General features: G+C 37.9%; 3 protein-coding genes and 1 long non-coding RNA gene across 8 annotated transcripts; 2 read left to right on the top strand and 2 right to left on the bottom strand.

The window, feature by feature from the left end:
- Positions 1 to 800: 800 nt before the first annotated feature.
- LOC120412838 (uncharacterized) lies at positions 801 to 2,538 on the bottom strand. Of its 2 annotated transcripts, none has more exons than XM_039573447.2 (3): positions 2,291 to 2,538; positions 2,055 to 2,228; positions 801 to 1,100 (listed from the first exon to the last, which is right to left on the bottom strand). In XM_039573447.2, the coding sequence occupies exons 1-3, from the start codon at positions 2,371 to 2,373 to the stop codon at positions 923 to 925; spliced, it is 435 nt and encodes a 144-aa protein (XP_039429381.1). In that variant the 5' UTR covers positions 2,374 to 2,538; the 3' UTR covers positions 801 to 922. The 2 variants fall into 2 exon arrangements, with proteins under 2 accessions (XP_039429381.1, XP_039429382.1); XM_039573448.2 differs by having other exon boundaries at positions 804 to 1,091; positions 2,291 to 2,529.
- A 1,847-nt stretch (positions 2,539 to 4,385) lies between these two features.
- On the top strand, positions 4,386 to 6,433 carry LOC120412837 (lamin Dm0-like). The gene is made up of 2 exons (XM_039573446.2): positions 4,386 to 4,472; positions 4,529 to 6,433. The coding sequence occupies exon 2, from the start codon at positions 4,572 to 4,574 to the stop codon at positions 6,273 to 6,275; it is 1,704 nt and encodes a 567-aa protein (XP_039429380.1). The 5' UTR covers positions 4,386 to 4,472; positions 4,529 to 4,571; the 3' UTR covers positions 6,276 to 6,433.
- Positions 6,434 to 7,737: 1,304 nt separating this feature from the next.
- Positions 7,738 to 23,421, bottom strand: LOC120412810 (peroxisomal acyl-coenzyme A oxidase 3). 4 transcript variants are annotated; one of them, XM_039573411.2, is made up of 6 exons: positions 23,216 to 23,421; positions 13,135 to 13,305; positions 12,151 to 13,074; positions 11,611 to 12,088; positions 8,189 to 8,366; positions 7,738 to 8,125 (listed from the first exon to the last, which is right to left on the bottom strand). In XM_039573411.2, exons 2-6 carry the CDS (start codon positions 13,267 to 13,269, stop codon positions 7,753 to 7,755), a joined length of 2,088 nt encoding a protein of 695 aa, XP_039429345.1. In that variant the 5' UTR covers positions 13,270 to 13,305; positions 23,216 to 23,421; the 3' UTR covers positions 7,738 to 7,752. The 4 variants fall into 4 exon arrangements, with proteins under 4 accessions (XP_039429345.1, XP_052565023.1, XP_039429346.1 ...); XM_052709063.1 differs by lacking the exon at positions 23,216 to 23,421 and adding an exon at positions 20,061 to 20,201; XM_039573412.2 differs by lacking the exon at positions 23,216 to 23,421 and adding an exon at positions 20,014 to 20,138.
- Positions 19,725 to 20,037, top strand: LOC128093167 (uncharacterized). Its single transcript, XR_008212295.1, has 2 exons — positions 19,725 to 19,931; positions 19,989 to 20,037. It is a non-coding gene; the product is annotated as an uncharacterized LOC128093167 (long non-coding RNA).
- Positions 23,422 to 25,148: the final 1,727 nt, after the last annotated feature.

The following is a 25,148-nucleotide window of genomic DNA, read 5'->3' as shown; positions in this document are numbered from 1 at the left end:
AATCGAAAAATCACAAGAAAAGATTTGAAATAAAGTTAAAAGCGAATTATTATGCTCAACTATCAATATTCTATGTTGTTTTAACATTGGCTGATCTCTAGTGTTCCGAATATGAGAGATGACTATTTTAGTCTAATTAGTGAGCTTATGTGTGTCACTTTGATTTGGGCCAACTATTAAATTTTCAGCACCGAAATCTCGTGCTGTTGATAGTTTGAAAAAAAAACACTTCGCCATTGTTGATTGTCATGGACAGCAACACAGCTGCGTTGTCCTGGTCAACTGGTTACAAAGAATAAGTTATATTTATTCAAAGGGCACGGCAATCTGTTTGAATTGAAAAAATAAAAATAAAAATGACTTGAATTACTTTCTGCATACGATGTATTTTACCTGAAAAGAAGCATGAAATTTTAATTTGAAACATATTATTGATCAAGCAGTTATCTATGATAACAACTAACTCAAAAGATAAACATATATTTTAATCAAATTTGTGGCATCTGTTGCATTGCAAGTTTGATCCTCATGTAATATGCTAACGTCAGTCTATCTCTGCCAATGAACTTTTGCATTATTTCGCAAACAGTGAGATTCCTGATCAGTTAGCAGTATTTATAATATGTACTAATATTCAAGGTTAGTGATAAGCAATCTAGGAAGAAGAACTTTGTTTGCATTCATTTCTCTTCTTAACCAATAACACGCACTCATTAGGTTTATAACAAAACGCAGTGAGATCTTTTGAAAACGACCATTATTAAACGTTCAATTTTTAGTTCATGTGTCAAACAATACAAATTTATTAAATCATTCTTATTTCACAACAGAATTAGTTTCTTTTCCGAAGAATATTTCTCGAAGAAAAAAAACGTATCAAATTTATTTTCGTCACAATTTTCACTTGGATACAGACCCCAACTCAGCCGATGCTTTTGATGAACTTTTGCCACCGCTTGGAAAGCCCAAAGATGGCCGGCTTCGAACCGGCTTGGCTGGATGCGCTCACCAACGATGAGCTGCTGACCGATCCGTGGGAGCCCGCACTGGTGGAGGGGCCGGAGGCGCTCGTCGAGATCGTCCCGCTGTGGCTGTGGAAACTTGGGAACGTGAGGATTATTTAAATTTGGCTTTTTTTGAGAATGCATTTTGTGTGGTTCACAGAAAAAAAAAGTTGAATTTTGGAATGTTGAAAATTTGGTATGTTGAACATTACCTCTTTTTTTGAGGAATATTACATAAAAATTGTGTAAAAATGTGAACCTGATGAATTTTCATCAAAATCTGATGAAAATTCATAATTTTTTGGGGTAAAAATTATCATTTTTTAGACACAAAATCTGTCACCATTTCCTGATGAATATAATATTACCATCATTTTTTTTCTGTGTTGTTCAAATCAATGCTTCAATCCTGGAATCAACTAGAAATCCCCTTTTGTCAAATAAAAACTTCATTTTGGTTCCGGTAAATGGTCTAATTTTCAGAATAAAAACTATTTTTAACATTTATTTATAACTTAAAACCTCGCATTAAGAAATGCAACATTACGATCTGTGGCGGATCGAGACACATGGGGCGAATTTATACAGCCGTTTAAACCATGTTTTGCACGTAGAGAACATATTTGGACTATATTCTGTATATCTAGACTTTTATATCAGGTTCTAAATAAATATAAACAATGAGGAGTGTACTCTCTCTCAATTTTCATGAATCTAATTAGCTCATCCAAAGATAACAAAATGTCACAATGGTTTCTACAGACAGATATCATTTTTTCAAAATTAGATTTATTTTTGATAGCTCGACTCAGATGGTCTCTGTTTGAAAGGAATTTATTTAATGTTAATTCGTCTATTAAAAATATATGTTTATATTCTATTAATTGAAAAAACAACAATTTTTGAATGAACAACTTCCAAAATTGTAATTTCAACATTTTTCAAAAAAATAATTTAATTTGTAACATTTTTCAAAAAGATGGACAGAAATAATTTATTATTTTCAACATGAATAATTTTAATTTACTTTTTCATTTTGTTTCGACTTACCTCACGGCCACCGGCTTATCGGCAACCGATGTAACCAGCACGGTCGAATGTGACGTCGATATCGGCGGAATCTGTGGAATAGCCGGTGCAATACCTCCTGCTATTCCACCCACAATCCCGCTGATGAGTCCCGGCAGAACTTGTCCTATGACGGCGGGGATGATTATCTCCGCGCTAGTTATGAGGGCAATATTTTAAATATATTTCAAAAATCACAACAAGACAAATGGAAATACCCAGGAAACGTTTTCGCTTCTTCTCCGCTGCTTTGGCCGCACAAAACCGCCCCAAAAACGGTAATAAACGTAAAGATTTGCATTTTGCTGCTCAATTAATTTATTCCACCACGAATTTTTAAACAGAAGAAACTCAACCGAGCGTTTAACAGGGTGAAAAAACACAAGTCTCACGTTGAAGTCTTCCGAGCAAATGATCCAACGTTTTTTTAGCAGGTGGCCACCTATTGTATTGTTGGTCGGTCAGCCGATAATAATTTTGATCCGGGGAAATTCAAATGCACTGGCATTACTGTTCGTATGTCTTAATTGCTGGCAGGTCCATTTAGGAGCGAGTTTGTCAATGGAATATCGTTTCAAGGTTAATGATCAGTACGTTTGCAATGCAATCTATGTTCGATGATGGACTGCACTCTTTCACACCAGCAAACGATTGTCACGAGGTGGTAATATGCTGATACTGAATTGGACGAGTTTTAATTGACCCGAAAAACGTTGTCAACATGATCTGATAAGCTATTGGACGTCCAAAAATATAATAGGTTATTCATGTTTCTAGTTCAAGATATAAATTTCCAAACAACTAGTGTGTACATTGGCTAAATTTCTAGATACCGTAAACTGGGGTGACTTCGATAGCCCGGGGTGACATTGATAGAAATTTGATTTGGCCACTAATTTTGATACATCCAATGTAACAGTCACATTTTTGCATATATGTTCGGTAATAAGCTATCCCTTATTGCTTACATACTCAAAATGTGTAGATATTAATTTGACGGGCATTTGAAAAACCTATCAAAGTCACCCCAGTTTACGGTATCCATGTTAAGAAGTGAGATTTGTTAAACATCAGTACAGGTTATTATGTTCTTTATCGAAGTTAGAACGTTCAAAAATGTGGTAGGTGAGCAATTCTCTACCAATACCAGAAATGGATTTAATTTGTATTTTTTGGTTTGGCTTAAACGTTTTGAGGGCCTTTCCTATGACCAAAGGAGCTATTTTGTGTCATTGGTTCACCTATACAAGTCTCCATACAATGTTGGCAGCTAGCCATACAAAAATGGTACGTAAATATTCAAATAGCTGTTATTTTTTTGTGAGTTTTCTGAATAATTTGGTGTCTTCGGCAATGTTGTAGGTATTGTTGAGGACTATTGAGAAAAAAATAGGTGCACGGAAAAAATGCCGATTTTTTAATTAACATTTTATTTACAAAAACTCAATTTCCCTAAATACATATGTTTTGATTTTCGAGATTTTTTGATATGTTTTAGAGGACAAAAACCCGCTACTTTTGAGCTATAGAGAAAAATGGTAAACAAATCTGCCGCCGACTTATGAATTTTTGAAAAATATGATATTTGGAAAAAATCAAAATTTCATACCAAAAAAAAATACCTCAATTTTTTATGTAAAATTGAATTTGTAATCGAAAAGTACCTTACAATTTTTTGATAAAGGGCTTCGTTTTCAAGATATAGCCACCAAAAGTTTGATTTCAACGCATTTTTGCAGTTTTTCGATTTTTAAAAATAGTGACCATGAGTGACCATTTCTAAAAATATTTTTTTTTAAAGGTTCAGAAAATTTGCTATGAAATTGTCTAAGAGACATTGAAGATTGGACCTCTGGTTGCTGAGATACAGCGGCTTAAAGAAAAAGAAACATGAAAATTGAATTTTTCTAAGTCTCACTCAAACAACCCACCATTTTCTAATGTCGATATCTCAGCAACTAATGGTCCGATTTTCAATGTTAAAACATGAAAAATTCGTGAAATTCTCCGATCTTTTCGAAAACAATATTTTGTTTTTTTTAATCAAGACTTACATTTTAAAAGGGCCAAACATTAAAAATTACACCCTTTTGAAATGTTAGTCTTGATTCAAAAACTACGGGCACCCCTGTAAAACATTTTTCATTACTATAAATTCGAATATCAAAGCTATAAAAAACGCTTCTACAATCGTTCCATCAGAAGCCATTGCAAAGCAGTGCAACAAAGGCTCCGCAAAACAATAGCTTTATCCAAATTGCGCGCTGTACTGGCCAAATTGAGAGGTAGCTTAGCTGAAGTGCTTATTCTGTTGAAATTAAAAAAACACACACATTTTTGGAACAAAAAGCACTTATTTAGAACGAAATAAGTTGCTCCTGCTGATCCTCTGCTTGCAGAGTAAGTGAAATTATTCTCCTAATGAACTATGAAATCAAAATATCTACTATACACAGATCTGCACCTCCCCGCACGTGATCTCCCGCAGCCATCTTCAAAATGTCGCAGCGATCGTCCAAAAAAGCGGCCAAGCCGAGCTCCACCTCCGGCGCCCAGTCGGTGTCCTCGTCGGCCAGCACCGTGTCCAGCATGACCGAGGCATCGGACACGGCCCTCAGCCCGTCCCGGCGCAGCCGTCTGCACGAGAAGAACAGCCTGATGAACCTGAACGATCGACTGGCGTGCTACATTGAACGCGTTCGCTACCTGGAACAAGAAAACTCGCGACTCTCGCTGGAAATGGCCGCCTATCAGGAGACGGCCAGCCGCGAGGTGTCGAGCCTGAAGTCGATCTACGAGGGCGAGTTGGGGGATGCGCGGAAGCTGCTCGATGAAACGGCCCGCGACAAGGCCAGGGTTGAGATCGATGCCAAGCGGTACTGGGAGGAGAACGATCAGCTGCGGATGAAGCTGAACAAGAAAACCAAGGAGCTGACGGAGTTGGAGCGCGATGCCCGAGCCAGCGAAGCCAAGTGTATCGAGCTGACGGCAAACTACAACAGCGTCTGCTCGGAGCGGAAGAAACTGCAGGAGGAGCTGAAGGAGTACGAGAAGGAGTCGACGAAGCTGCGGAAAACGTTCGAGAATATGAGGAAGGATCTGGAGCACGAAACGCTGATTCGGGTAGATCTGGAAAATAACATCCAAAGTCTGCGGGAGGAGCTAACGTTCAAGGAGCAGGTGCACAGTCAGGAGCTGTCCGAGAGCAAGATGCGTCGCCAGAGTGAGATCAGCGAGATCGACGGATTCCTCATGGAGCAGTACGAAACGAAGCTTCAACAGACATTGCAGGAACTTCGCGAACAGTACGACTCTCAGCTGCGTCTGAATCGGGACGAAATCTCCGAACTGTACGACGCTCGGATCCACAACCTTGAGAGTCGCCTGTCCTCAGACCGCATTCAGTACGAGGATGAACGGCAAAAGCTGGAGAACGAGATCACTCGATTGCGCGACGAAATGTCCATCCAGCTGAAGGAGTACCAGGACCTGATGGACATCAAAATCTCGCTCGATATGGAGATCGCCGCCTACGACAAACTGCTCTCCTCGGAGGAAACTCGACTAAACATGACGCCGAACGTGACCAGCACAACGGCTACGGCTTCGGTGCTCAGCTCGACGTCCCGCCTCTTCCGAACGCCCTCTCTCAAGCGAAAGCGCAACGTGCTCGACGAGTCCCTCGACTACTCAATAACCTCCACAGCCAAAGGCGACCTCGAGCTGTCCGAGTGTGATCCGGAGGGAAAGTTCGTCAAAGTGCACAACAAGTCCAAACAGCAGTACAAACTGGACGGCTGGCAGATCCAGCGCAAGACGGAATCCTCCGAAGTGACCTTCAAGTTCCCCAAAAACAGCAAAATCGAAGGCAACGGCACGGTCTCCATTTGGTCCTCCGCCTGCGGCCAGAAGCCCGATCCACCGATCACGCTGGTCATGACCAAGGGGCAAACGTGGACCACCGGGGACAGTACGGTCACGGTGCTGGTCAACGCCGACGGCGGCGAGGAAGCGCACTCCGAGCGGATGAAGCTGCGCACGATGAACATCTCCGGCCACAAGGACAAGTACTTTCTCGAGGAGGGAGGTGCACGGCTAGGGGTGAGCCATTCGATGCCAGTCGGCGGGAGCTCCAAATCACCACGAGGCCAGGGGGAACCGGGCACGGGCGATAAGAACGACGAGCAGTGTGTGGTGATGTAAGGTGGGGATGAGAGTGGAAGGTGTTTAAAAATTTGTTTATTTTTGCAATCAACAGTGGAAAGTTTGTAAATAGCGTAAGATTTGTATCTATGAAGATGAAAATGTTCCATTTCAAAAATTGAAAATAAATACATAGCATTTTATGTTTCTTCAAGTAATCTGCGTTTACTTTTAAGTAAACTGCCCTTAAAAACCTGGATATTAATCAATTTTAAGCATTTCAAGTGGAATGTTTTTAACTCAGCCTTTATTTAGATAAATCACGATAACATGTTTGCTCCGGGAACTCGTTCCCTTTAACTTATACTGCCGTTCGTAAAGCTGTTTCTTGACCCCTTATCTTTGGAGGAGCAACCTGGCCCCAAATAAGTTGAAATGCTGGCCATAACACACTCAATCGGGACGGGGCGGTTTTTTTCAGCGTTGCAAGCGCGACCAAAAGTAGCCACGATCGTAGAAATTACAAATTTGATCAAATTGAGTTCTGCAAAGCTCTAGGATCATCTAGACAACCTTAAAAAACGAACCGTCCAGATTGATTGAGTTATGGCCAAGATCCAGCAGACACACCGAAATGATCGAGGGTTGTCCACGAAATAGCGACTTCACGGTTGTTCTCCGTATCTTATTGATGACTTCTCTACCCTATTACTTCGGAACAGAAAAAAAACAATAGCCTTCAGTGTACACATCGCTTTATTTGCTTAAGGTAAACGCACAACATGACATCATAGATATCTCATATCGAAGAACAATATGAGCAATATTTTCACACAGTCAGATTCAGAAATGCGTTTTTATGCGTTTAGATAATATGGAACACAGTAATAAAGGATAAGGATAAATTATACCGAGCTTTTTTTCTTCCTGGGGAAAATCTGTTCATAAAGCAAACATGTAGTTAAAATATCAATAATCAGCACTATGGTAAACCTCTTGTAGAGGATGAAACAGGAAAACATTTATTCTGCAGTAACAGTAAGGATGTAATAGCATGTAAATAGATTTGTTTTATAGATTCAATAGTATCATACACACTCGAGCGGCTAACTGACAACAAGAATAAGGGAACATCAAGTCGCGCGTTCTCTACGATAAAACATACATTCAACATTAAAATGCTTCAAGTCTCTCTAGGTGTAGATATAGAACGGGGTTTTCTACTCTGGTCACTAATATTTTATTTACGTTCGTATAAATATCTAGGTTTCTTTAAGATAAGACACATGTTTTATGATTGACGCACCATTTCTCAACGGTGCCGGTTGATACAGGAAAGGAAGTCATAGACTTTTCTCGCACAAAGTCGTTGTCGGTTGGACTTGTGCACGTCACTATTGGTGGGGCTGGAAAAGGGGGACGCTCGAATACTGTACAAAGGGTTTGATTGCACTATAGACACTCATTCACACACTTGATCGGTTATCCTAGGTTTTCGATTTCTTCAATTTTCTTCTCTCAGCGCAGCGCAAACCCCTTACAACTTGGCCTTCATCTTGCTCGGGACGATGTCCTTCCACCAGGAGGCTCGCTCCATCGCCCCCGGATTCGTCATCATGACGTTCTGAATGTTCTCGTACAGCCGCCCGTCGGACTTTGCAATGACGGAGTTTAGCACCCAGTCGGGTGGTGCGATCGCATCGGCGACGGCCACGGCCGAGTCCTTCAGCTGGCCACAGGCTCCGAGCAGCGCACTCCGGATGGCATCGGCAAAGCGTGGTCCAACGGCAAAGCCACCCGCGTAGAAGGTGGCCAGGTGACGATCGATGCACCACATGCCGTAGATGAGATACACGTTGGACAGGACTGGCTTCAAGTTTTCGGCGACGTCTTCGCGCAGGCAGCGTTTTCTAAAAAGAAGAAACAAATTGCTTAAAAATGTCCCATTGAGTATTTCAAAAGGCTCAAAATACCTGAAGCATTCCAGGGCGTAGTATTCGGAGTAAGCGCGACTCAGGTCCCTAGCACGATACACCTGCGAGTCATTTCGTGCCTTAAACCGGTCGGTTCCGTCTTTATCGGCATGCTGGAGCTGCTCGGCTGTCGAATGTAGCAGCCAGCACATGAGCCACTCGTAGCAGTTGGTGATGACTGGAATTCAGTTAAAGACACATATAATATTATTCAAACAACGTAGAAATGTTATTTTTTAAAAAAAACTCATTAAAGAAGAACAAAGGCAAGCTGGTTGATAAACCACAGTATCTTAACCTTCTAACGCCCATGGTTACTCCAGAGCACCACTAATTTTTGTCTTCAAAATTAAATTTCTCTGCAATCATGCATTTTTTCAACCTGGTTCAACCTGCCGTTGTTTATATAGAATGTTAACTTATAACCATTAAAATTTCATCTAATTTGGTCGATCCAATTACGAGTAATTTAGAGAAACGTAAAAAATCTCGATTTTGCTCTGAGCTCTGGGTTTTCCAAATTAAGTACAAATTTGTACCTCGGCTCTGATCGAAGTCATGGGGGATGTCAAAAACATACAAAATAAACTAAATTTTAGATTTCAAGCCTGATTTTCGAATTTTGAGACAAAAAATTAAAAAATATCATTGCAGATAGGCTACTATCAAAAATTTGCGGAATTTCAATTAATTTATGATTTGTTTTTTCTTAAACTATCAAGTCGTTTAACCGATGTGTGGTCCCAAAATTCAAAATTTGTTAACAAATCTAAAAATCTGCATTTGATTAAATAAGCGTTATAAAAAGTTTTCTGAATATAAAGTTTACATTCAATTTCAGTCAATAATTATTTTTTGCCGCTTGATTTTTGGGCAAATTTTGAAGAGGGGGAAAAAATTTCAGATAAAATTTGCAATGACCTTCCAAAATAATCATTTTATAAAATGTAAATTTGTGTTGCTCTCTTAAAAAAATATTTACGATTTCTGCACCAAAACCGACTGACTTGACTAAAACTTTCCAGGGTACTTCCCTATAATCAAAGAAGTCACCGATCAAAGGCTGTGGTGTTTCCCTTATCAACAGCATGTATGAATACGCTGAAAAGACAAAACACCAAGATTGCTAAAACTAGATCAGTTGCGAATAGGTTACAGTCATTGGCCACCAACGGCGCCCGCCATGTCAGTTTGTAGATATCGATTTTAAGGGACGGGAATGTTAGTTAGCGTAAGTTGCTACTAGGGCAGCTGGTTTAGCCTGTTCTTACACCCCACAAGCGCCAGGAACCTGAAAATTTGTTAATAAGGTAAGGTGTTTGGTCAGGATTCATCATTGAAGATGATTATGCGACCCAAAATCATAGTGTTTATTTTTGAAGAGATTAAATTGAATAATAATTTCTAAATGTAATTTTTAATTTATTTTTTGTCCAGATATTATTTTCTAAGAGATCAAGATTTCACGAAAATTATTTTTTTGACATTGATAATTGGACTTTTAGTTATTTGGGATAACGGCATTTGAAAGTTTAGTGCTGTTTACTGCCATTCTACACATAATTTTCCCATGTTCAAAAAAGTGCAACTGTGAAAAACGCGATTAAAATTTTCAGCTGATTTCTGTGTTTCTACGCATAAGTCGTCCCTTATGTCCTTAATCGCCCCAGTTAGCAGTTTATCACCCTCTTTTGTAATTCTCTTGCTTAACAACTAATGAACATGACATTACGCTTCGTAAAACTATTGATTTCGTGATAGAAAATATTTGGTTGGACAATTATGCGTAGAAATGCAACGATGGGACCAACAGACTTGGTGTTGTTTTTGTAGAGTTTCCGAACAAAGTACCAAATTTTATGTGTTTTTTTTCTAAAAGTATACATCAAACAAAAATGAAAATGACAAAAAGTCAAAATCATCCAAAAATGACATCGGATAATTCTGCATAGAACGGCAGTTTATGTGATACTTAAAAAAAAAATCCAATTTATTTCTTCATAATTGAGTTGAGGAGCTGTATCTCAGAAACGAAAACAAAAAATTTCAATGACTATTCAATTTTTTAAACGGTTTTAGGGAAATTTCCTCAGCTTTTCGAAAAAAACAGAAATTGGCACTATTCAGACAGTACAAATTTCATTTCAAGTTTTTGTCCATGACGAAGGGGGACTAAAGTTGAAATTTTCTTTAGAAAAAAAGGAAGCAAAACTTTAATGATGTTTAAAGAATTTTGTGATACTTTTTCTCTGATGATTTCAAAAAATCAGGCTTGGATTTTGAAATTTTAAATATAAAATATCAATAAAACAACTAATAGCCTTTTTTTTTATTTTCATGCCTCCCTTCAACTTTGACCAGAGCCGAAGGATTAAAACTATTAATAACATTTGTACCAACCTTATTAACAATAAAAAGCCGATTTAATCCCACCTGGGGTGTGATAGAGCCCTTCTTACAAAAGGAAGCTAAAAGCAGTTATTTTTTATTTATTTTTTTTTTAAGAAATAGCAAAATAAAGAATGGTCCATTCATGAATCATTTCGAAAATTTGTTTCAGAACTTCGATTATGGTCTAGATTATGATATGGAGAAAAAAAATTAGATCAAATGCCAAAGGAAATGTTTTGGAATTTGGTGAAAAATTGAGTTTTACCTTTTTAAGGGGTTTCTTCCCTCACAGTAGATAAGTTCAACAGTTGTAAATCAAGAACCACATTACCGACATGGATGAAAATTTGGGAGAATGTAGGGCTCGAAAAATGCATTTTTCTGATAAATAAATGATTTCAATATTTCAATGTTTTACCGGATCAGGTGAAAAGCATACTCCGAGTCCCCTAAAAAAAATGGATAAATTCATATTTGGTATGGAAGTTGTTCAGGTTCAGCACATCCCCTTTCAAATGCGCCCAAGAGAGCTTAAATCCATAACAAAATTGAACACTTATTTACCACACATGGACGTCACGCGTGCTCTACGGTAAATCGAGCGTCGAAAATCGATCGTCCATGATTTTTTGCAGATTTTTCGAATGAATATTTCTCGAGAAATGATTTGATAACGAAGCTTGACTTTGAGTCGGAGCCAAAAGCAAACCATATACCTTTCTTTAGTAAGAAAGGCAAAAATATGATTTTTTTTTTTTGAATATGGCAAGAACTCAAAAATGGTGGATTTAATTAAAACGTTAAGCAATTTTGCATTACTTGACATTAAAAATGATGAAATTTTTTTAGAGGTACATTTCAAAAATCAATGGTTCTGATTGCTCCAAAAAGGAACATCACTCGCGAGCCGTACCATGTCCCCTTCAATGTATTTCAATACGGGTAGCTTAACCTTAAAGTAATACCGCCTTAATAATCCCTTAAAAATTTTAACCAAAAAAGCAAGCATTACTCCCAACAAAAATACTCACATTCCGCACTCTCCACCACGCCACCACTCGCCCGAACAATCGCGTCAAAGCTGCTCCCCAGAATGGCCTCCCTTCGCTCAATAAAGTTAGCCGTTCCCACCGGACTCTCCACCTTGGCCGCCTTCCACTGGCGCAGCAACCAGTTGGACGCCTGCTGGCCGAGCACGTTGTTATCGCCCTCGTAAGTACAGCTGGGATCGTGGTTGTTGCGCAACTCCCCGAGGTTTGCAGCCCGCAGGTATCCGTGACCTCCGCAAGCCTCCCTCGACTCCTGGATGGCATCCCGTGCGGTCCACGTAACGAGTGGTTTGGAGGAGGAGACCAGGGCGTGCAGCTCGGACACGATTTGCGACAGCAGCTCGAACCCGTTGGAATCTTTCTGCGATTTCTGCACCGTCGCCAGATAGATGTCGGTGAGGGAGAAGACTGAAGCCTTAAGTACGCAGGCTGCGGCGAGGTAGGGGAAGATTCGCCATTGCTGGAAGGGGGTGAGATGTGTTTAGAAGGGTTGTTATTTGAATTTTAGTGGAAAAGGCTTACGTGCAGTTGATACTCCATGATTGACTGTTCCGGTCCGTCCTTTTCCGGCCCAAACTGCTTGCGAAGAGCTGCATAGCGAACGGCAATGACGGCGGCGTGCGACAGCGTGTTGGATGATTCCTGCATGATGCCCAGTCGGCCCGCGGAGAACGATTCCAGTACGGCGCCCAGGATTTTGCCCGGCTCGGTGAAGGTGCTCTCGTAGGTTCCTTCCGGCGTTACGTCCCCGGCTCGGTTCAGCATGTTCTCCCGCGGTATCCGGTAGTTGTTGAACATCACGAACCCGTTGTCGATTCCGTTGAGGCCAATCTTTTCACCGATGTCGCCCACGATGACCCCGGGGTAGGGTTGCAGGGTTGTTGGATCCCTAATCGGAACTAGGAATCCTTGCAGTCCGTGATTTTGACCGTCACTCGTGTGCAGAATCGCGAACAACAACGCCATCGAACCAGTTTTGCCCAGATTGCCAACCCAACACTTGGCGGCCTCAAAGTCCGGCGTGTTGATGATAAATTCTTGAGTCTTTGGGTCGTACGTGGCCGTTGTGCGACATCGCTTCGTATTGCTACCGTGAGAAACTTCAGTGATGGCCAGGCAGGTTATGATCTCCCGATTCCACGCTGCATTGTAGATGGCCGAGTGCCGTTCGGAACCCATCGCGAGCAGCGCGTTCGTGAACAGTCCCACTCCGAGGGCGATCTTGACCGACATGCTGGGACATACGGCGTGCAGCGCCTCGTTGATGCTCATCAGATAGCGCACCCGGTACTTGTAGTCCATCGAGTAGATCTCCTGTGGGTCCAGTTTGAGCTCGGCGATCCGTTTGACCTGCTTGGCGGCCCGTTCCTTCTGCTGGTCGACTGGAAGCGTGTTGGTGAGCGGAGCGAACAGCGGTTCGCGTTCCAACTTTTGCCAAACATCGTACTAAAAATAAGAAAATAATTAATTTTATATACTGAAATACTTGTGTATTTTACGACGAACCCTAATCCGTATCACGTTGGGATCTTCCAAGACTTGTTTGAGGGCCTTCCAGCTGAACTTTGCCCGCTGGCGGTACTCGCAGAGCGGTCCACGCGGCAAGTCCGGGATCGGACACGTTTTGTCTTCCTCGGGCATTCTAGGGCTGAATGTTGGCGGTTACGGTGAATTGATCTGTGAAAAATAAATTTAATTGATCAAATTGTGATTCAAAACCAACAAAATGTTTTGAAAAAAGAACCGCTCATGGTGAAAATTCTTTTATAAATGTATCAGTTGTGTATTTGTGAATTTTGGAGTTGATGTCAGTAAACGCTTCAATTTGTTGAGGTATGATTGATTTTGGCTCCCTGTATACGTTACAATCGACAGAATTGAATTTTAGTGAATACCCTGCCAATAAGTAAAATTGTAAATTTGGGATTAAAATCTATGGAGCCATCTTAATCCACCGGCAGTCGCGTACGTGTACTTTGTACACAGTTTGTAAGGGAACTTGTAAGAAAGGCGAATACATACGACTTCCCGAAGGTTAAGCATCCATGCGCACCCCCCCCCCCCCCCTTATTTTTGCTACCCCTTAGAAATCCATGGGTGCGCATGGTTGCTTAAAATGATTCCGTACCATTTATACCCACAATCTACACTTTTATTTACTGGCCGGAAAATCACTAAAATACAATTCTGTCGATTGGAGCGTGTTCATGGGACCCAAAACTATCATACCTTGCCGGAATTGAAGCGTTTATTGATATCAACTTCAAAAATGTCGAGTTGTGTTGTAGTCAATCATTTTTAACGTGATCATATTCATCTCCAAATGGTGTTGTATTCTAATGACACAAAAACTTCACTTGAAAACAACCAAAATTATTAAATTCGCAAATCACTTAGATAACATGCGGTGACACTACATTTTGTTGCATTTCAAATTGACTCTTTACGAAATTCTTTCAATAACCTCTTGAAAGCCATTTCCACCTTGACCGCGCCAAATTAGAGCACATTCCCGCGCGTGGCCCAAAACTGTACGGTCATGCCGGGCCGGACACGCTCTTTGCGCGCACAAACCCGTGACGAATCACCGTGAAAGCGCTAATATAATGTTCATTTTCAGGTTACTTGGTAGAACCAGAAGCCTATACGGTGAGCCCTATGGGAATCGGCTTGGAAGTAACTCGATTCCGCTGAATGGTTTTTAGACTTGAAACTGTGAAGCAAAATCACAAAAAAATATCGCTTCGACTCCCCCGCAGACAATCGTCAGGTCTATAATAACGAATTCGTCACACGTCGCACTGAATATAGCTAGAAATTTGAGTGCATGCAGCCAACCAACCAACTAAACGTGGCCAGTGATATCAGCTGCCATGTCATACACGACGGTGAAACCATACGAGTCACTTCAATTGTTTCAATGAAGAATGTAAATTTTCCATTGAAACCTTCTCCAAACATTCTGGAACTTTTATTTCACCAGACTGAAAGTGTCCACGCCCATTCACAACTAAAGGTTAATCTTTATGACCATCAATCAATTTAAACCCTAGATTAGATCATTTCAAACCCAGACTCGATGGCGCCCAGTAGAAAAAAAAAACGACATTTGTCATTCTCACGCGAATTTCTGATTCAGCCCCCGTAACGCTACCTGAAGGAGGCGATTTCCAAATTGTCTATCACCCACAAATAACCCACGATGCCGGTAACTGATAAGATAAGCAACACTCAGTCACCATTAATTGTAGCAGATAGTATTCCGCGTGCAGATAAACACTCGCGGTGTGTGCTCATATTTGCTCTTCACATATTTACAAATTACGTCACATATCGTCGCCATCGTGCTAACTTGTCGTACGTGCATTTTGGGCCAAATTGAGTTAAGAACGCCATTTTGTGCAGCTCACAATGCCTCACCTTTTGACCTTCACAGATCCCCAAAATTCAATTTCAATCCTGAGATATTCAACAAAAACCGAAAAAACTCCGTGCATTTTTGTCACTTTACATATGAAAGTAGTTTCAATCTTGTCGTGCTATCTTGTCACTCCATGAAAATTGATGTAAGTGCGACAAAAGGCCAAAGGGATTTCAGGCCAGGAAAGTCAGGATACGTTTGTCGCACGTACAAGCTAGACTACCGTAAACATTTGTAATTATAACTCGGGACTCCAGCAACCAACTTCAACCAAACTTTGGGACAATGCACAGAATGGTGAGCCAAACAAAACGTGTTTGTTATTGTTTACATTGTGTGCTCTTGTTTTTGAATATTCAAGGTCAAACATTAAAACGCGTTTTTCTCGGAACGTCAAAATGGCGGGTGCGACAAGATAGCACGACGACGTCGATATGCCGGTGGAGCAGTAACCGAGCAGCAATATATATGAAACGGGGAAGGCGGGGTGCAATTTAGATCGAATGACTGATGCCCGCAGTTTGGTCTGGAGATATTGGATCCGTCAATTTGTGCGAACCTGACCGCGTGTATAATCGATTTGATGGGTAGAGAGTGTGTGTATCACGTGGCTAATGGATGTGGTTTTTCCTGGCGTCACATGGGCCCAGGGGAGATCCATCGTTACAGCTTTGATCGTATGAATTATTTAACTCACATTGCAAGCATGTGATTTCTGCGTGATTTGAAATTTGACAAATTATTGAAAATAATCCTATCCCTAATGGTTAGCCAAAAACTTTGAAAACCAGTAAACATGACTAAATATCCACGTGATGCCGTGTTCTTGTGAGCATGCAGTCTTGCATTAGAACCGGCTTGACATATTGGCCGATCAACTCTTGAATCAACTTTTTCGGATTTTCATTTTCATTTTTACGGCCGTGAACAAAGTTGAGTTGCTGACATTGAACATCGTGTTTACTTGAGTATTTGACACAATTTATCAATTGATGTTATACAATTCAGGCCGTTGCAAATATTTTTTTAAGTTTATGTCTTTCGACTCTAATCGGGGTCGAGGGTGGACCAAAAAAAAAAAAATGTAAAAATTTAAAAATCAAGCCATGTTCTCAACATTTGAATGAAAAAAGTGTTTTAAAGTGCATTTTACACCTGTCCAGTTGTTTTGCAATCATTAGTTTTCAAAATATCCAAGTATTGAAGAGATTGATTTTTTTCTTTTGCGGTGCTGTACATTGGAACTCCACAAAAATTCAAAATATTTTTGATCGATCCCAGACATGCTAAATATGATTTTAAACGCAGAAAAATGCATTGCTAATTGTTTTCAGTTGGGTAGAATTCTATTTCCTTTAAAATTTTAATGTTTTTTGAAAAAAAAAATTGTTTTGCCCCCCAATTTTTCATAAACTTTAACAAATATTTGAAACGGCCTCACGCAAAATGAAAAAAAAAGGAAATAAAAACATCGGGAAATGATAAGATATTAATTTATAAAAGAGGTTTAACTCGAAGCTAATTTTGCAAATTGTACTTCAAAGATAAATATTAGATTAAAAAAACGATTTTAACATGAGTTTGGCACCATTTGTTGTGGTATTTTTTTTTTTGCAGATGTTGAACTTAATTCATTTTAATTAGAGCAATTCCAGCTCAAATCAGAAATTTTTCTGGTACTTTTGTACCCAACCCTCTTCGATTTCAATGAAACTTTTTAGACATGTTATCCTAGGTCTATATAAGCCAATTGTGTGTATATGGAGCCAGTTGCACTCGATAATGACATTTGAGAAGGGCGTAAGTTATTTAAAGGTGTTTGTAATTCGTTATTTAAATATTGCTGAATCTTGAAGCCGTTGCATCGTATCAAAAAGTGGTCAAAGACTTGTAGGAAATTGGACGGGCTTTCTGTAAAAATACATTGAAACAAAAATAAACGGCACTTCTATGAGAATTTTCAATTTTTATGTTTAAAAGTTAAATTTAAAGGTGATGTCACGATTTTTTTTCGTTCAAAATTGTTGAGAAAGATGTAACAAAAAGACTCACGAAAAATGCAGGATGGTAAGTCTCAAAAATCCTTTACTAAAACTATTTTCTAGAATAGTGATCTAAACGTCAAAATTTTCCAAAATAGATAGTCTAATCCTTGTGAAAATACAGCGGTTTTAAAAATAAATATGTTGAAAAAATAGGGTTTTTGGTGATTATTGGCAATTTCTATATAACAGACTTGATTTTTCAGTCTCGAAAATATTTTTACCGGAAAGCTCGTCCGATTTCCCATAAGTTTGCCTTTAACATCATTTGATTTTGATGTATGAGCTTACAGATATAAGCTTAATTACATTGCTCATAACTGAAAATCGAATATTTTGTTCAGTGTGGACCTGGATAGTAAATAAACTTACATAAAAATTAAAACGAGTCAAATTGAAAAGCTGTAAAGGCAAAATAATGGGAAATTAGACGAGCTTTCCGGTAAAAATATTTTCGAGACTGAAAAATCACGTCTGTCGTATAGAAATTGCCAAAAATCGCCAGAAATCCTATTTTTTCAACATATTTATTTTTAAAACCGCTGTAGCTTCACAAGGATTGGACATAAGACAATGGTCAATATGGAGACTTGAATGTAAAATTGTCTCAGAAATCGATTTCCACTATCGATTTTTGAAAATTTTGACGTTTAGACCACTTTTCAAAAAAAACTGTTTTAGTAAATGAAATTGTATTTTTTTAGGAGAAACTTACAATCCTGCTATTTTGTGAGTCTTTTTGTTACGTCTTGGGCAAATTCCTAAAAAATCGTGACATCATCTTTAAATTTAGCCTTTAAACATAAAATCTAAAAATTCTCATAGAATTTGCGTGTTTTTTATTTCAGTGTATTTTTAACAGAAAGCCCGTCCAATTTCCTAAAAGTTTGTCTTTTACCACTTTTTGATACGATGCAACGGCTTCGAGATACAGCAATTTTTCAATCGCAATATACAAAAATATTTAAATAACTTACACCTTTCTCAAATGTTATTTTCGAGTGCAACTAGCTCCATATACACAAAAATGGCTTATATAACCCTAGGATAACATGTCTAAAAAGTTTCATTGAAATCGGAGAGGGGCTCGATGGTTGATACTGATTGTTTTTCATTTTTAAATCATTCTCTTTTTAGAAATATCTTTTATCAGAGATTCTGAAAAGTCGGGAATTAGAAAATGGGTTTTGAGAGGTTACCGTGTATGTTATAAATTGTTATGCTGCTGTATTGTGGTTCTTTAAACCTTAAATAAATTACCATGAAAATTCTATGAAAAATAAGAGCTTGGAAGTTTACGTGTCATTGAAATATAATGCAGCTTTTTTAAGTCATTATTCCAAAACTTCCTTGAAATTTAAAATTCAATTTTATTGTTTTTCATAAAACTGAACCTTAAAAATGTAAATTCACTTACATTTTTTAAAGTTAGACGAAGCGATTTTTATGAGATTGCAATATTTTGAGAAAAAATAAAAATAACAAGCTCTTGTAGACAAGACCGTCCGGACTTTACTTCTGAGTTCAACTTAAATATATATAAAACAAAACATTCAGGGTTAAATTTATCACAATTTAACAACTTTATTATGTTTTATTTCGATACAAATGTTAAACAATTGAAAAATGAGACTAAACAAAAAATAAAAATAAAAAATTACTGAATCCTCTTTTGATTGATCAAAAACTGATGCTCTAAACAAAGAATTAAGTTCAAGGTTCCGAAATTTGACCTAGGACAATTTATACGCTTCATAGCAGTGGTGGTGTCACTAGCCAACAATATCAGAATCTATATCTATGGTGAACTGATTTGTTCTAGTCCGTCTACCAGCCGTGCGATATTAGTTCGACCACCAAAAACACAAAAAAGATTTCACAACATTTCACACAATCACACTAAAATGTATCTACACTATCGCGCCCCGGTAGAGTCGTATCTCCAAAATGAAATCACTATGAATGGGGTCGGCAACCGAAACCTAAAATAACTTTTAATTGCTGTTTTCTTTCTGTTTCTCTTCGTCGCAGCAAAGGATTTGGGGAAGAAAACTCACCGGAAATGGTCAGTCGATATCACCTGGGAATGTAGCCACTGAATCACACTGCCCGTACAATACCTTGACTCAGCTCGAAGAGCTCACCTTTTTGCATAATTTATGAATGAGTATGACTTTCCATGTTTGTTTTCAACACATTTTCTTCAGATCTGGGCGGGGAAAACACGAATAATCAATCGGCGCGAGTTCTAATTATTGTAATGGAGAGAACATTCACAGCTACAGTAAGGATTCGATTTTAGTAACATTATTGGCTGAAGTTAATATTGTAGACTTGAAAGCCGATCTGCTAAAAACAACTATTTCATCACAGTCACAAATTCACACCTGACACTGTATAATCTTCAATGATTCGAGCGTGCGCACTCGGGCAACGCTCTGGTTCCGGACTATACACAAAGAATAAATTCAACACAGAAACCACTTGTGGCAACCAAAACTCACTTTCCCATTGCCATGGCCAAATTTTCCCCTCGACAGGGGCCCCATTATTAAGCCGTTCCCAGCTCGGAAGCCTTACAAATTGATAATCTCCCTCCAGAAAACCAATTATCATACGCTAGAAGCCCATACCTCTGCCGAAAACAAAACCAACAAAAATCCAAATTTGCAGAAATTTTCGCAAATTAAGCTTGCGAGAAAGAAGAAGAAAAACGAGTTTTGCGAGAATAACTTCCGCAAATTCTTAGAAGATCAAAAGTTCTAGCGAAAACCACCACTAAACTTCTAGTTCGGTCCAGTTGGAAAATCTACATCAATTGAGCTGCGGCCAGAAAGCACGTGAGTCACACCAAATGTAAATTTAAACGACGATATCAATTTCGCACAATCTTCCAGAACACTCTGGCCCGAGGAAACCAACCCTGCTTTTTTTTGGAGCACCAAACTGTTTTAAAATAATACACACACCAACGAGTTGTCACGACCGGAATGGAAGAAAGCCTTCGGCGAACTGAAAATTGTTTGACAGAAAACACCCGCTTCGGGGGAGTACAATATATTTTACAGAGGAGGACGCACACACTTTAAAGTGGTGCCGCCACAATGTTGGAACAAGGTGATAGCGGCGAGCATGAGGAGGAGTAGGAGGAAGCAACTGGTGGAAGTTTCATCAGCAGTTAGAGCTGGTCAGAGCTAGAAGAGCAGAAAGGGCACACCAAGAACGGAGAGAAGTCAAGAAGAGATGAGTGTTGGGAAAAGTTGGGCAGTGGTGCTTAAGTGATAGTTTTTGAAAATAGTGTGAATTGCCAAACAAATTTTAAGTACAGTTTTTTCCCCCTTTCAAATTATCCCAGAAACTTGGTAGTATTGTAAATTGAATCTACAAAATTCTTTTTGAAAAAAAAAAAATTCAATTATTTTTAAACATTTTAGAACGGGACCATCTATAAACCACGTGGACGCTTTTAGGGGAATCCCCCAAGCTGTCCACGTGGTTTATGGATGGTCCCAACGTGTATTCTTCCATTTTTATTCAATAAAGCAACATTAAGCTTTAAAACAAATGAATATAAGAAACACAGATCGGAAATGGCCCTAACACTTGAAGACATAAAATATGTCATGAATTCTTTGAAATTTTAACAAGTTTTGTGAAATTATTTGCTTCAAGAAAATGAATTACAAAATCTTGAAATATTTTTTTATAACCTAGGGCCGATGCAAATATTTTTTCAAAGTTTTAGTCCCTCGACTCTGTCCGAGGTCGAATTTCAACAATTCAATGGAAAAAACCATTTGGAACTGCATTGTACACCCGTACAGTTGATATGCAATCATTAGTTTCCAAAAATTGTAAGATCTGACAAAAAACATGCGAAAAAAACTTTCTGCGGTTTTGTTAATCGAAAATTGAACAAAATTTAAAAAAAATGAATTAACCCAAACATGCTAAAATGATTGTTAACGCAGGGGAATTCATTTAAAATTGATTTCAGTTGATTGCAGTTGAATTTCTATTTAAAAATTTGTTTTTTAATCAAGTTATTTTTTAAATATGTTTCTGCTTCCCTATTTATAGGGCCGGTTTTGAAGAAGGTTGACAAAAACTTAAAAATTAAATTTGTGCTTACCTAATTTGAAAAAAAAAAAACTTTATCTAAAATTCTAAATGATAAGTTATTATTTCTTGACCTTTCAAGAGATATCAAGAATTAAGTAAGCCAAAATTTAAATAACATAACAGGGTCAGAAAAGAATATTTTGTCGATATGTATTTGAAAAAATAAAAAGGGTTGGTCACTAGATTTCAATTTTCAAATTCCCGGGTTTCTCCCGATATCAGAATTAATTTTCCCGGAAAGTGTTTACATCAAATTCAAATGTTTTTTTAAGCTGTCCTGAGTATCAAAATAGTCTTAAAATGCATTCATTTGTACAAGTACATTTTCTTTATTATTATTATTTTTTTGGGTTGTACAGCCTCACATCGTTGATGTCGAAACCTCTAAACTGGCCCCCATACTGTTAGGTCCATCAGTGGTTTGGCCGTACATTACAACTAGAAGTAGATCTATTGATTTGTTTATAATCATCAATTATAAATAGATCTTTTCATTTTAAATTTTAGATGAGAAGATTTTATAAACCACTGGTTTACAACATGCATGGAAATGCTCTTTAATGTTTTTGCCAATTTCTTTGGAAAAAGTTCTTGTATAAAATACCAAATAGCAAATCTTCCACAATTAGCAATTAAATTTTGCATCAATATCTTGGCCCTTAATTCAACTTAGAATTTAGGAGGCTGTTCATACAAAAATGTTACAAAAAATCGATATTTTGAAAACAATTTTTCTTATCGATTTTTTACCTCTGGTAAAATTCTATGAGTTGATGAGAATTCTAGAAAAAATTACGGCTGAAAAAGTAACCCCTTTTCAGTTCTGCCTTCCCCACTTAGGAAAGGCTATAAAATCATTCGGAAAATGCGCTTTTTCAAAAAGTCTGAAGGAAGATTGATTTCTTTTGTTCATAGCTTATTTTTATTGGGACCTCTTAGGTGAGCCTTCGTCTCACCAACCACCTAAAGGTAGATTATCGTTTGTTTCACATGAAAACAGAATTGCGCAAAATAATATTATTTGGATGATTTTAATAACTGAAAATGCAATCTTTTAAGTTATAACAAAACATCGTAAAAATTCAGTAGATTTTCTTTTTTCTACTTTTTTATCAGTAGAAGTTATGATTAAGCTAATTAATTAAAAAAAATAATAAAATCGTACTACTGTTTTATTTTTTGACTTCAAAATCAGAATACTGAATGTTTTATACGGTTTGATATTGATCCTTGCACTGTAACTTGGATTTGGCCCGCACTTTTCTCTCGCACTTTTGACAACAAAATTTCCAAAAACTAGGCAACCAGCAGTTGTTTATTTACATTTTCAGTCGCAGTTTCCACCAAACTGGACATTCGCACTTTAAAATTGCGATTGACAGGTGAGCAACTTCGGCTCGCTTTGATCATTTTTTGAGGAAATTAAAATTTCTCAAGCCAGTTTGACAAGTCGCAATAGTGCGATCGATAGCAATAATTTAGTGCGAAATCCAAGTTAGTGAGAATCGCGCAATAGGTATTTTGATTTGAATGTTTCATAAATAACTATTATCCAAATCCTTTCACATCCTTTCACAAATCCTTTCACACCTTATGTCAATGCCCATCATAGTAAGCGGGATACACTCAATGTTTACCTTAAAAAGTGTCTAGCAATATTCCTTTTTTTTTGATAATTGTCTTAATTTTGTATTTCCGATGTTTTTGTTTCTATAGATATATTTTATATTTATATTTATATATTTAAATCATTGAACTAAAACTCACTACAAATTAATTTCAGTTTCGACAACCCTGTATCCTAATAACCAAATATCCATCTTCGTGGCCATCCAATACATTCAAAGCTTCTCACTAATTGCACCACGTTCGGCTAGAATATCGACTCTCTTTCTCTCTGATAAAACCAAATGTTTTTTTTCCCTTGTCAAAAACAACATTTTAGCCCACCCAAACAACTCTATTTTCAAGCCTGGGAAAAACATCTGGAAACGATATTTACATTACAGCTTCTGTTTTTCCTCTCCACTGTACACACGGGAACGGAAAATGCCGGCACTTTTTTTGCGATCCACAAATGCAACACAAACACTAAGCAGCGATAAACCACGCGGCGATCAACCGAATTTCGCAACTTAACAAAAGCGTCCTCCCGGCGACGTGACGCGACCGCGATGCGATGTGAACGAGAAGAGTGCACAACTCAAACTAAACCAACACACTTCAACACAAGCGATGATCACGAGGGAGTTGCTCGGAAAATTACCAACAAATTCGGCTGGTGACGTCCAATGTACTGCAGACTTTCTTGAATGATATCGGGACGGTAGCCTCTCTTTCATACACGCACACACACACACGGACAGGCCGTAGCATAAACACCGAATGAATGAATCTATGTGGTGTGGGCATTGGATGTCAGATCAGGCGGCCGGCTTCTATGCTACGAAAGAACGAGGGAATGGCCAAACCAAAGGGGAATGATATCACATGAGAAACAGTTGTGCTGCTAGCGGTATCTAGTTGTGAGTAAGATAACTGCTGGCAGTGGTGATGGTAGAGTGATATTCTGGTTCATTAGAAAATCGAAAAAACTGCTATTTAATTTTATTCAACGAGCCAAAATCATGGAACCAGCAAAATTGAGAAAATTTTAAAAGGTCAATATAGTAACATTATTCTACAAATGTTCTTTCTACTAAGATGGTATATTAATATTGAAGCTCAATCTTTTAAGTCAGTATTTTATTGCGTAAATTATTAAAAAAATGATTTTACAGAGAATCAACCTAACAATCATTCTTGAAAATCAATTTGACCATCAAACCAAACAATATAAATTTCAAAAGATGAAATAGGGTTCTAGAGGGCTTCAAATAACAAAGAAGCTTTTATTTAATAATAAAAATTAATATTCAAAACAATCAATGGACATATTTTCTGGAACCATCTTCACCTCAGAATACGGCCACTTTCATGTTTTGAGTATGAAATTTCAAAATTGAAAAGTTTGAACTTTCATTGTTTCTAAAACGTAACTGGTTATGGATTTAAATAACACTTTCCTGTACAAGATGATATTAAATCGATTTACAGGACTAACTTACCCGGCTTAAACTTAACTTAGGTGACTTAAGTACTTTATTTTTCTTTTTATACCTAAATATTGAAAAAAAAACTACTCAGTTAGGTTATTCCAGGTTCAAGGAAAACTAGATAGCACAACAATATTTTCAAATTGGGAACTGCTTTTCTTTTATTCGCTGTATCTCCAATCTGTAATGTTTCTCAGGTGAAATTTTGAGGAAATTGTCTGAACTTTCAGAAAAAAATAATTTCACAATGGGCACTATTTGAAAAAATCGAAAAACTGTTTTTTTAGATTAAATCAAACTTTAAGTGGCCAAATCTCTAAAACGGAACACTTTATCAACATCTGCAATGTTTTATTTTCGATTGCTAATTCGATTTTACATCAAAAGTGTAGTAAAAAACATAGGGTCAGATTTCATTTTTTTTTTTCATTTAAAAAAATCGTAGCTCGGCGGCATGGTTTTTTGGCCGTACTATGAAAAAGTAGTGCGTTTTGTCCCCAAAAATATATCAAAAAATTAAAATTACAGAATTCGGTTTCTGGGGGATTGATTTTTTGGTGTTAAAAAGTTAATTTTAAAATCGGCAATAAAAACCGTTTATACCTATTCTGACTGAATAGTCTTCATCAGTATCAACAACTTTGCCGAAAATACCAAATCAATCAGAAAATTCGTTCAAAACATAAAGATTTTCGAATATTTACGTACATTTTTTGTCAAAATTGTATGGAGACTGTTTTTTTTTTATTTTCTGATATATTTTAGGGCACATCAAATGTCAACTTTTTAGAAATTTCCAGTAGGGGCAAAAAAATGTTTGATCGAGTTATGGATTTTTGA

The sequence above is a fragment of the Culex pipiens genome, chromosome 2 (genome assembly GCF_016801865.2).
Source record: "Culex pipiens pallens isolate TS chromosome 2, TS_CPP_V2, whole genome shotgun sequence".
Lineage (NCBI taxonomy): Eukaryota > Metazoa > Arthropoda > Insecta > Diptera > Culicidae > Culex > Culex pipiens.
The sequence above is the reverse complement of the archived record's forward strand: the minus strand, read 5'-3'. Positions and strand labels throughout refer to the sequence as shown.

What these genes read in the sequence shown, in the direction of transcription:
- LOC120412837 (XM_039573446.2), top strand. Translation starts at nt 4,572, where the DNA reads ATGTCGCAGCGATCGTCCAAAAAAGCGGCCAAGCCGAGCTCCACCTCC.
- LOC120412810 (XM_039573411.2), bottom strand. Translation starts at nt 13,269, where the DNA reads ATGCCCGAGGAAGACAAAACGTGTCCGATCCCGGACTTGCCGCGTGGA. An exon ending in TCATGGAGTATCAACTGCAC is followed by an intron (nt 12,089 to 12,150) that starts GTAAGCCTTTTC and finishes ACCCCCTTCCAG; the next exon opens with CAATGGCGAATCTTCCCCTA. An exon ending in TACGCCCTGGAATGCTTCAG is followed by an intron (nt 8,126 to 8,188) that starts GTATTTTGAGCC and finishes TCTTCTTTTTAG; the next exon opens with AAAACGCTGCCTGCGCGAAG.
- LOC120412838 (XM_039573447.2), bottom strand. Translation starts at nt 2,373, where the DNA reads ATGCAAATCTTTACGTTTATTACCGTTTTTGGGGCGGTTTTGTGCGGC. An exon ending in GAAGCGAAAACGTTTCCTGG is followed by an intron (nt 2,229 to 2,290) that starts GTATTTCCATTT and finishes CCTCATAACTAG; the next exon opens with CGCGGAGATAATCATCCCCG. An exon ending in GATAAGCCGGTGGCCGTGAG is followed by an intron (nt 1,101 to 2,054) that starts GTAAGTCGAAAC and finishes CACGTTCCCAAG; the next exon opens with TTTCCACAGCCACAGCGGGA.